This window comes from Channa argus, chromosome 16 (assembly GCF_033026475.1).
Source record: "Channa argus isolate prfri chromosome 16, Channa argus male v1.0, whole genome shotgun sequence".
Lineage (NCBI taxonomy): Eukaryota > Metazoa > Chordata > Actinopteri > Anabantiformes > Channidae > Channa > Channa argus.
The window spans coordinates 3,112,657-3,124,382 of record NC_090212.1 but is presented as its reverse complement, the minus strand read 5'-3'; the positions used below and the strand labels follow the sequence as shown (position 1 = coordinate 3,124,382).

The following is an 11,726-nucleotide window of genomic DNA, read 5'->3' as shown; positions in this document are numbered from 1 at the left end:
ATGCGTGTTGTATCAATGTGTGTTCGTGGAAGTCCACATCTGCATTTGTGTACTGATAAACTCATAAACTCCAGTTAATTGAGCACAGCGGCCTATCTTAAACAAACACATTAATCTGGTTTAATGGATTTGCCCATCACACATTTTTAGTGCGACTGCCTAAACCAGGGAGTATGTGAACTTCATGTCATGAAGAATGAAATGCAATAATAACGTAATCCACGAAAAAAAAACGTGTCTGCGGGTTGTGGACTGGTTTAGTTGCGTATAATCGTGATTGTTCACTTCAGCTGTATCTCAATGTGTATCTTTAACTAAGAAGAATGACTGCAAACTGTTAACATCCAAACAGACAGTGGATCATTTTAGGAGTAAAATCCTTCATTTGACCTCACCCATAGTCCTCTCCTACAGCCCAACCTTTTCTGTCATCTGTTCTTCTTATTTTGTTCCACTGGATTTGCATGACAGGCCACTGAAGTGATTGAAACAGTAGTGCAGGGGGAGGTTGATTTGTTTGCAGTGCTCGGGAAGATGAGAAGCTAAGCAGGTAAACCCTCAGTCCTCACTCGGCTTTCTTGAAGAGACTGAGACACTGAGCTTGAGCGTAATCAAAAGTTCTGCTATTGAGCCAAGATGGGAATAAAGGAAGTGCTCAGTTTGGCCCGAGTGCCTTCCATCCTCATGCTTGGCGTCGTCTACGTGACTTACGTACTAATCGGTGGGGTGGTTTTCTGGAAGTTGGAAGGAGATCTCGGAGCGAAAGACCTCAGTCTTTTATTGTTGAAGAAGCAAAAGTTACTTTCAACATACACCTGTCTGAACCAAGATGGCCTGCAGGCAGTGGCTCAGGTGAGACATGGAAACACAAAACATACATAGAAGTGTGCTCAGAGAATAGAGCTCCAGGCCCTTAATTTATCTCCGGGTTGCAAAGGAACCATAGAGAATGTTTTACATTGTTAATACAGGCTACATGATTTCAGTTATCAACACATTGTTTTCCTGAGCTCTCGTTTTCTAACATGCAAACCTGAGAAGACAATTTCATAGTAATGGTTACAGATGCCTACTATTATCTATTTGTGTAGGAGTTGTGCTTGCAATTAAACACTGAAACATTTATGAAACATTGACCACTATATTTACATCTTAGCCACAACTCTGCTTTTTGTTTTTTTTATATTTTTGAACGATGCAATGCCAGGCATACTTGTAATGTACTGCATCACTCCAAATGAATCCACAGGCAGTATGCAACAGGCTTAGTTTTCAAAATTTTAGTGTTGCAGTGGTAGTAGTAGAGTTAAAATACATGTAAGACTTATGAGTAGCCCCTGTATTTTTATTATTAATCACTTGCTAAATTAACAGTAGTGGGACAAATGTTCAAGAGGCAGCACTGGTCACTGGTTAAACAACAGAATACCATATGCAACGTAATAACTGAATGTAATAACTCAGACAAGACAAATAGTCCTGTTTGAAATCTTGGCTTTATGTAGCAAAGCTTCCTCCATGCAAATACCAGCTTATCCAGCCCTTCAGCTACTGCACATGCTGCTTTGCCTATGGATCTCTGTCTGACTTGATTTACACAGCAAGGAAGTTTCCTTGGAAACTGTTTTTTCCCCTACGGATAAATGCTTTTAGTTTGTAGTTTAAGAGAAAAAAAAAAACAATAGCTTGTTCATAACTCTGTCAAGGCAAGACATAAATGGTTGTGCTCAACAACAATGAAAGTGTAGGACTAGAAAACACATGAAAAGCCTCCTAGTGTGTCACTATTTGAGCTATTTAACATTATGCATCAGTGATTTGTGGGAGTCATCCCTTTTCTTTCACACTGTTAATTCTGAACTAGGCCAGCACACTGTCTTGATGTTGTGTGTCTTTTGTAGTCTGTTCCATTTTAACTTAACCATCTGGTTTGTTTTTCAGTTGGTTCAAGATTCAGCAAAAGTGGGCCTTAGTTTGAAAAGCAACAACACTGCAGCAGGCTTCTGGAAATTCACCAGTTCAGCTGTGTTTGCTGCAACTGTGGTCACAACTATAGGTTAGATGTCAACACTTGCTTAAATCATATTCCACAATCATTTTAATAGTTTTAGGCTTAGGTTGGACTACCAAAGATTAAATATTAAACATATTGATCCAACCCAGACCCCAAGATTACAACAAAATGTGTATCCCTGTCAACATGATTAGGCCTTACATTTAGGCCAGTATATGATAGGAAATCTTAATGATCAAAGGGATGAAAAAGAGGGTATGAAATAAAGAGATTTTAATAAAATACTGCAGACATGATTTGAGAAACATATTTGAGAAACCTTTCTTCCCTAAATGAATTGTGTTGAAAATCAAATGATAATATAAGCTATAAAATGCAGTATATACATTAATCAGAAGAAATAAATCAGCATCAAGCTAAGTAAACTGAGAAATTGTAGTTTTGATTTGAAGAGGTGTAATAATGGGTTATGATGCCGAGCACTGTATGAACCACATCTTCCCAGCTCTAAATCACATGCAAAATTTTGTATTTGTATATACCTCCTTTCGTTTTTCAGCCTCATTTCACTGATGCTATCTTTAAAAAGAAAAAAGTATGTCCAAACTTGAATGCTAATTTGTTCTAGAAGCAAAAAATACCTAAGACGCTCATCTCTGTACAAGAAAATTCCTTTGGACTATAGCTACAAATACATGATTGCTGATCGCATGTCTCTGTTTTAAAGACACTGAGAAGACATTTCTCCTGCCACACTTACCTGCTTACTATTTTGCAGGGTACGGTAACCAGTGTCCCACCTCTACAGCGGGACAGATTTTTTGTGTGTTTTTTGCGCTATTTGGTATCCCGCTTAACGTGGTGGTGCTCAACAGAGTGGGCAAGTATATGCTTGTTATAGAGAGGAACATCTCTGACTTCCTCCAGGGGAGGACCAAGCGAAGGGTGAGGATAATCTAAATCACTGAATCTAAGTATTCTTTAAAAGTCTTTCTTTGAAAAGATGAATAACGCTCTTGAATATGCTCTTGCATCTCATTGCAGAAGTGTACCCGCTTTTTCATCCACCTGGTGTCTTACCTGTCTGGAACAGTTCTCTTCTTTATTGCGCCCATGATCGTGTTCCAGCTAGAAGAAGGCTGGACCTACTCACAGGCAATCTATTACTGCTTCATCACCTTAAGCACCATTGGCTTTGGAGATTTTGTTGCAGGTAAAGCAAAAGAAACAGCAAGGACAGATCCCTGTATTTTCTTCTATACACTAAATAAACCTCTCCTTAGCAGACAGTAATCCAGACAAACAGTATCCAGATTGGTACAGCGTCCTCATGGCCTCGTGGATCTTCTTCGGCATGGCCTGGGTGGCCTTGCTTATCAACCACTCCATTGACATCTTGGAGCGGCTTAATACACACTTCAAACAGCGCTGGGGGGAAAAGCAGGAGCAAGAGGCTGGCAGTGCAGAGGGTGACAACCCTGAGACTCAATTGGAGGAGGAAGATGAGGTCAAAAGACCTCCAGCAACCTCGTCATCTTCAAACTAAGGTGAAGTTTCAGATTACAGGCCTGTATATCAGGGCTTGGAAAACACACATAAATCATGCAATATGGATAAGCCATGGGAGTATGTGTGCGTGTGTGTGTGTATGTGTGTTTGATGTTGAATATCTGTGGTGATTTCATATATAACTGTTTTGACCAGTTTAAAGCCCTATCTTCTGAGTCCAGCTAAAATATTGACTCATTTTTGCTGAGTCAGGCCTATTTATTCACATCCACATACATTTTAGTCTGTTAGCACATTGTTTCTTAAGCTGTAAACTAGAGGGATACTACGATAATACTTTCTGTCTGTCACTCAACTAATTTGCCAAGTCAGTGGCATGTTGTAGATGACATAAAAGCTATAAAATGGGTTATGCAACAGGTACATTTAGAGTATATTTCTACTACTACTACTACTTAATTTTGGACATTTAGCTTAAAAGTGAGGTTCCTACATTGTCAAATATGCAAAACAATACTTAGATGCCCACAAGACCTGACTGTACTCATTATTCTTGGTCAAAGTAGCCTGGACTGTAGATTCTGTTTTAATGTACCTTTATTGAAGGTGATAGGGAACAAACTTTGTTCTTCTAAACTGTGGAATGAAGAAGCACTGTTTAAATTGCTAGTAAGCACAGAAGGAGTTTTTTTAACAGCAAGAAAAAAGCTTTAGTGCTCATCTGGGCACTCAAATATTGCTTAAGACTCCCTTGAAATACTGAATCCATCTTTGCGTGAACAGAAAACTGTCAAATTGGCAAAATCAGAAACCACAGTATGTGAATAGATTTGCCTGTTTCTAATTTAACTGCATATGAAGTATTTATTAATATGAATGGTAAAGTAGCACAATATATTTTTTTTTTACTCTTCTCTTTTATTTATGTCCTAGCAGAGAAAATATGTTGCAGTTAGCTTTGTATCCAGTAGGTGGTGTTACTATACTGTACCAACACAGAAGAAAAGAACCTTTCTAACCAGAGGCAAAGCCAAGATAAGTAGTGTTGTTATCATATATGCAAACAATATAGGTCCTCTCAGGTAATCTACAGTTACACTTCTACTGAATAAAATGTCCTCATTGTTGTTAAATATAAAGAAGCCAAGATCCAATAACAGTAATACCACTATCTGTCTGATGTAATCTCTTGTACATTTACATCATTAAATACATTTGTACAACGGTCATTTTATCATGTCTTACTTTTAGCTATCTGCTTCCTTTGACAAAGGCTCACACTTGAATACAATAATGCAATACAAGACATCGTAGTATTGAAAAGGGGCAAACGCCTGTTGAAGGTCATATATCCAAGAGCAAGTAAGACAACACCGAGGAGAAGTGAATGACAAAGACAGACAGCCAACAGTGGGACAAGAGAATGGAAAATTAAGTCACCAGAAAGATGGATAGCAAGACAAGAGAAGTGAAGTCAGAGAAAGTCATTAGATGAGGGTATCAAAATTCCAGACAGCAGAATAAAGCAGTAATTCTTTTCGCCTACCTTTAGGTAGGATAAAGGGGAAAGTGGGTGAGCGTGACAGTAGAGTGATAAAACTTCACATACCTTTTTGCCCAAGCTTCAGCTCAAAATGTCTGAAAAGCCTGGTGCACTCTGCCAGAATGAGACAATAAGTCAGCATTAGTTTTTAGCCTCATTATCATCCTCATCATTTATAGTTATTGGATTTACACAGGAAATATTAGCTTATGTACAGCCAGGGTCACACTGGAGAATAAATCTTATATTTAGTGGATAGTGAAAAGGCAGAAACATCATAGCATAAGATAGAATACTGGTGTGTTATCAACTACCCAGGTTTACATACAGTCTCATAGAAAACACTGACATTTAAACCTTGTGCACATTCAATTTACCTGCCTAATCCTAATATAAGAAACTGACAATATTTCTGTTCTGCCAACATCTTATGAGGAGATCAAATATGAAACCCCCAACAGCCCTTTCCCCTCCCCAGCTGTGCAGTGCCGGTCTGAGCACGGTAGAAATTGCGGAGGGTTGCGCCAGGAAGGGCATCCGGCGTTAAAAAACAAAACAAAAACTGTGCCACATCAACATGCGGAACTCCAAAAGGACAAAATATATCAATAAACAATTTTAAGGATAACTTTTAATCTGCTGTATTTCTGCTGCTAGTTTTGCTCATATTTCATGCTTATCTCTGAGTCAAAAGGAAACATGTCTGGTTTAGCCATTACAACTGGAAAAACTTGCTGCATGAACTGATCACTTGATGCCACTTTCTTCTGTGTGTATTGTGACATAATGTGCAAGAACAATATATCATCTTTACATTCAGCCATTTCAACAATGAGCACAGAGCAAATAAAGCTTAATTCACCTTTCAGATGTCTACACTGCAGGCAAATGGAGCATGATTAATTCCTTAGCAAAATTATAGGTTATCATTTTTTGGTTGGTCCAAATTGTGCTGCCCTTTTCAGTTTTCAGCATGGAAAATAAAACTTAATTTAAATTGTCTTGACAGCTCATGAAATGTATATTAATGGACTATTGAAAGTAGTTTTAGGGAAAAAAACATTTCCAACAGTTTGAATAATGTTTGCTAAAATCTACAGTGTACTGTGGTATTATATTAGATGCTGTTCCTCCTTTCTGACTTCAAGCTGCAATGTCAAGGTCTGTCCTTCTTTTTTTTTTTTTTTTCAATGAATACAGCTCTGTTCAATAGATTTCTACTGAAGCCAGGACTATGGTACAAACAAGCCTTTTTTTAATGTGCACACATCCCAATATGATTAAGTAGTCATATGTTACAGCGTTGTGAAATATCTATTGACAGTGTACAAAGATTGACCACAACTTGCATAATAAACCACATGTTACACACACACTGTAACCTTTATGTAAAATAGCTGAAATACTGTATGTGTCTGGAGGTGTCATAGTGATATACAGTAAGCATTTCTTTTAAGCGTTAAATGCATAGCTTTAACAATTCAAACACATGTTCCACAAGCATATGAAATGACAGAGGTCTCTAAATGTACAAAAGTCAATCTCATCTACACACATCGGAGCAATAGTCAGGTCAGATAAAATGTATTACAGCTGGCCGGTATTTGTCATGTGGACGCGCTTTAAAAACTGACGTTTTACAGATGTGATTTACTTTCTTTAGGCTGTACTGAAATCTCGTGTATGTAGCAAAAATGTGTACAATATATAGAAATTAAGTGACGCACAAGAAGCTTTACACTGCAGAAAAGCTAAAGTTATGATAGCGCTGATCCCTATGACAGTTTTGAAATGAAAACGCAACCCTGGGGAAAACCCTGCAGCCTGGGACTTTCTCTTCATTTGGTTAAAAATCATTTTTGTCCGCCAACAGTTTTTCAAGATTCAATGAATTGCTACTAAGATTAATGCATTTTCGGGGGTCATGTTTCAGAATTTTAACAGCTCCATATGAGGTTGTGAAGGAATAATAACAAGTCAACTAACTTGAACTCAGAAATGCATTCTCCAGTTCAATGACCTATATGTGAGGATATGGTGGCCTAGTGGTTTCAGTGAAACGACCTTGAATAAATAAAGATGAATAAAATTATACAATTAAATAAAATAAAATTTGAATTTCTAATTAGCAGAATGCAGTTTCATCACGTTTCTACGGTTATTAATCATTGACAAGTAAACATCTGCTCTGATCGTACTGGTAAAAGAAAAACTGCTAGACTGAGATAACAGTGGATGATAAAGCTAAACAAGGACAGCAATTACTGCTGTCAAAGACTTATGCTTCCGTGACAAGTCTAAAGTTGCAAGTGATAAAACAATATTGATCCAGCCCTAGGAAATACCAGGACAATTATTACAGGCATGTTCAGATACAGAGTTGTCCAAATATTAGGAGGGCAAATATCATCAATAATAACAGGAGGTTACTTTAATTCATTTATCTTTTCCCTCAAGATTTTCATCTGTTTTTCTCTTTCACTTTTAGATCTAGTTCTCAACTGATGTGTTTGCCTTATGCGTGTTCCCCACCATCCCACTCATTGGACCTGAACTCCCTGGTGTGAGCCAATGGGAGGACAACATGCACATCCTGCCTCTCTAGCCTCCTCCTCAGCCAGCTCTGCTTCTCTGTGACACAGTTAACCCTGTATTAATTTCTCTTTTCCCAACCCCCCACCTCTGACTCACGACCCAACCTCGGTGTATGTGTGCATTTTTGATCGTGACCAATTGAGCGGCCTTCCCGTTACTTTCCCTTATGATACATCAACTGCGCCTAACACAAATCCCAACAATTACTGTAATCACAGACAGGCTAGTGCTGAGTTGACAACAGTATGCAAGTGCTGCCGCTGGAACTGGAAAGCAAAGATGCAGCCAGAAATGATAGCATGAGGGCAGATAAGCTGACGGCCAAACAGATCAGGTGCTTTTTTTATGACTCAACCAAGGGGGAGAAATAATCCCTGAGTTAAAAGTTGAAATACCTTCGGTTGCATCATCCTAAACTATTCCACACACAGTTTGCAGCCTCTATCATTCTCTGTGAGGTCACCTGCAGTCATGATGTAAAATGGGACACAACTAGATATGTTGAGGGGGTAAAAAGGCAGAATAACACTGTAAAAGCATGTGTTTGTGTGCTGCGCCTCTCAACAGCTGGACATGTGTCTACCTGCATCTGTTTGTCTGGCGCGGTTCACCACCCCTACACTCATACGTCAGTGTGCCTACACAAGGACATATGCAAACGTGTGATCGCAAACATAAGAGATCAGGATGTTTGCCAGCAAAAAAAAAAAAAAAAGGCCAGTTGCCAGCCTAACAAACACATGGGACCAAGCAGCAAGGTCACACCAAACTGTCTAACTAACAACAGAGCAAAGCAGACAGATAATAATCCAGGGCTATGGTAACTGGCCCAAAACACTGCAAAGGTTCACCTTCACCTAAGTACTCATTAACAGCACACTCATGCAAAAACATGCCTGTGTATATACCTGTTGAGCTCAAAGCCAGCCAGCACTGTACTGTTCACTGCAAGCTGTTTACTCCAACACCTTTTTTTGTTTTTTTTTTTGTTGCACAATTATGTATCTTACTTGGAGGCAAAAGAGCTTTTCTTTAACCAGCAACTTTCCAACATATTGTAATGCTATTTCGGAGATGTTTTGAGTAGAAATACAGTTATACTGATGCACAGAGTTGCTCTCAAAGGCTTCTGTGTCCCAAACTTATGGAATAGCCCTGGCAGCAGTGCAGAGATAGTCACAGGTTTTAGACTGAGGATTTCAGAAGTAGAAGGTCAATTTGCTGCTTGATTGGTATATTTTGAGGCATCTTTTAGCTGGTGAGAGGGAGGTCTGAGTTGAGCAAAGTGGACCGATTTAAATCAAATGGAACCAAAGTTTCATACCAGTTTTCATATCTCAATTTGATTATAGCCAACTAAACTCATTTTAACACATTCATTATAAACACCATTGTGTTTATCAGAAACCGTTAACCTACCAGCAGAGATGAGTATACTTTTAAATTGAATGTTCTTGCAACCTCTCATTGCAGCACAAAATAAAAGCATTTTCAATAGACCAAAATTTTTATGGAGCAAGTTTATTAATAAAGCAAGAGAATGATTAACAGTTTCAGGAAAATATTCTTTAGATGTTGCAGAAAAAACTAATATTTTGTTAATGGCAGTAAATTAAAGCTCGGGCACCAAAGTGGTACAATTCTGAAATTTCATGGAAATCTATCCATTAGTTGTTGAGACATTTCACTCACTCAAAACTGCAAATTGTAATCTAGTGACGATGCATAAATTCCAAAAATTATGTCAATCTTAAAAAATTCTCGTCGACATGTCAGTCAGGATCAAAGAGAAAGACCGAAAAAGACAGAAAGAGAGAGTTCTGTACAATCAACTGTCCTGTTCTGTGCTACTGCCTGTGCAGACTTTACTTTACTAAACATCAGCATTTTGAAGCAGTCACTATTTAGAAAACTGTTTTAGGGCTGCTCCTCTAAGCTTTAGCACAACGACATAATAAAGTTTTGTAGTCAATACATACGGGCAACTATAACTATAATTTGTAGATTACAGAATATAAAAGTAGGCCTTGATTTTTAAATTTCAGTATTTTTCTGGGTTAATTGAGCTGAACCATGGTCTATTTACAAACTCTGATAATCGAGACAACTACAAAGATTCATTATCATCTATGAGGCCTTGGGTCATGGGCACCAGTGACTTTTGTTTAGTGTGTGTCTGAGTTTGTGTTTGTCTAAGTGAATATTTCAGCGGGTTTTTGTCTGTGTCAAATAAATTTGATTTCAATTGAAACATAAAAAACGTTCTTTTTACCAATTTTGAGCGTGCTTACTTTGGTTTAACTTTAAAGGATTGCATGCGCAGTAGCAAACATTTCTCTGCCTTCTTTATATGAACATACTGTTTGCCTCTGCATCTAAGTGAAATTCACATTTTAAATTGACATGGCAGTGTCCAAATGAAGTCCTGTGGGCAGTTTTTCAATTTGAAACAGATGTATTTAATAACAGCAAAGGCTGAGGAGATTTTAGCAACAATCACATCCATTCGTTCATTATATGTAACTGCTTATCCTATTTGTGTCGTGGGGGTGCAGGAGCCTATCCCAGATGTCATCAGGTGAGAGGCAGGGTTCACCCTGGACAGGTCGCAAGTTTATCTCAGGGCCACAGAGAGACATACGCAGACAGAAAACCATTGACACCTACAGGCAATTTTTGGTTGTTTGAAAAACCAGCAAAGGTCAGGAAAACCTGACCTTGTGATGATATAAGCTCCATGCTTCTTGAAGCATGCACCACAGTCATCACTTCATACCAGCTGACGATCCTTTTATAATTGTCAGACTGTGTTGTAAATCCAAGGAAAACCAAGGACCCTATCCCCACCCTGCCTACCAGAAACAATCCAAAGCCCTCATGATTGATTAAAGGGTTTTATTATTAAAACCCTTTAGTAAAAGTTTATTGTCCTAACACTTGCAAACTGGTTTATTGGGCATGCTAGTAAACGTTAAAGCAAGCAAATCAACTAGAGAGCAGCTAACAGTTTACAGAACATACAGTTACTGTGAGATTAAAAAGCACTAAAGCATGATTTTTCTCCCTTCACCCTCACTGGTAGTAAGATATTTGCTCAAATAACAAATTATTTTTCTTTAAAACCAGCCTGCCCATCAAAAGATGACAGCATGTGCGTGAGACTAAATTACTTGCACTACAAGATATAAAGACAAGATAGAGTATATACTTTAAGTGTGTTCCTCAGTCACATGTTCATGCCAATGATAAAGGGCAAGGATTTGTATAGATGTATACATAATTACAGAACTGTAAATGTTCTTATAAACTTAACTGCTGTCATATGAGTCTAATACATAACCTATGGTCACTGATGAATAAAAGTTGAATCTGCTTTTTTCTGGCCAATAAAAAGGTCAGAAATTTGAAGACACTGACACTGAAGATATTTTGTTGTAAGTTTGTTGATTATGAGACCAATTTTCACAGTTTAAGCTTTTATTTCTTTGTATTCACATCTAGATATATTAACAACATAGAATATACCACATTTTGTATCAGATACAATAATTATAGGAACATGTACTTTTAAAGTATATGCATATCTCTTCTTTGCATAAACTACATCACGTCTTGGACTTACTGACCTAACCTAATTGTTGGTTTCTTCTGATATGCGTTTCCAGGCTTTTACTGCAGACTCCTTCAATTGTTCTTTGTTCCTCTTTTCTCAGATTCAAAGTGGCGTGCTTTTATCCCAGACAGTCCATTAGACTTAATGTTGATTTATTCTTTTTACAGTCTTTAAAGGTAAAACCCAAGTCTAAAACCAACAGTAGTCATTTACAATTTAATGTTTGAACAGTCAATCTCAGAGGACACACCTGGGTAACAAAACAAAAAAACCAAAACACCTTTCTGTCACATAAACTATTGCTCACTTAAAATGTGGGTGATCCGATAAATGTTCTGTGTAGTATATTATCTAGTTATTTTGTTAACTTTTGTCTAACATTAATCTTTTTATCTTACACAAACATCTCTACAGTTTAAAGGTCACATAAATGCACTGGCCTTGCCATTTCA

General features: G+C 37.8%; 1 protein-coding gene across 1 annotated transcript; it reads left to right on the top strand.

Moving 5' to 3' along the window:
* Nucleotides 1–533: 533 nt before the first annotated feature.
* kcnk17 (potassium channel, subfamily K, member 17) lies at nucleotides 534–4,794 on the top strand. The gene is made up of 5 exons (XM_067478938.1): nucleotides 534–852; nucleotides 1,942–2,056; nucleotides 2,793–2,959; nucleotides 3,059–3,227; nucleotides 3,301–4,794. Exons 1-5 carry the CDS (start codon nucleotides 637–639, stop codon nucleotides 3,558–3,560), a joined length of 927 nt encoding a protein of 308 aa, XP_067335039.1. The 5' UTR covers nucleotides 534–636; the 3' UTR covers nucleotides 3,561–4,794.
* Nucleotides 4,795–11,726: the final 6,932 nt, after the last annotated feature.

What these genes read in the sequence shown, in the direction of transcription:
- kcnk17 (XM_067478938.1), top strand. Translation starts at nt 637, where the DNA reads ATGGGAATAAAGGAAGTGCTCAGTTTGGCCCGAGTGCCTTCCATCCTC. An exon ending in AGGGGAGGACCAAGCGAAGG is followed by an intron (nt 2,960 to 3,058) that starts GTGAGGATAATC and finishes ATCTCATTGCAG; the next exon opens with AAGTGTACCCGCTTTTTCAT. An exon ending in CTTTGGAGATTTTGTTGCAG is followed by an intron (nt 3,228 to 3,300) that starts GTAAAGCAAAAG and finishes TCTCCTTAGCAG; the next exon opens with ACAGTAATCCAGACAAACAG.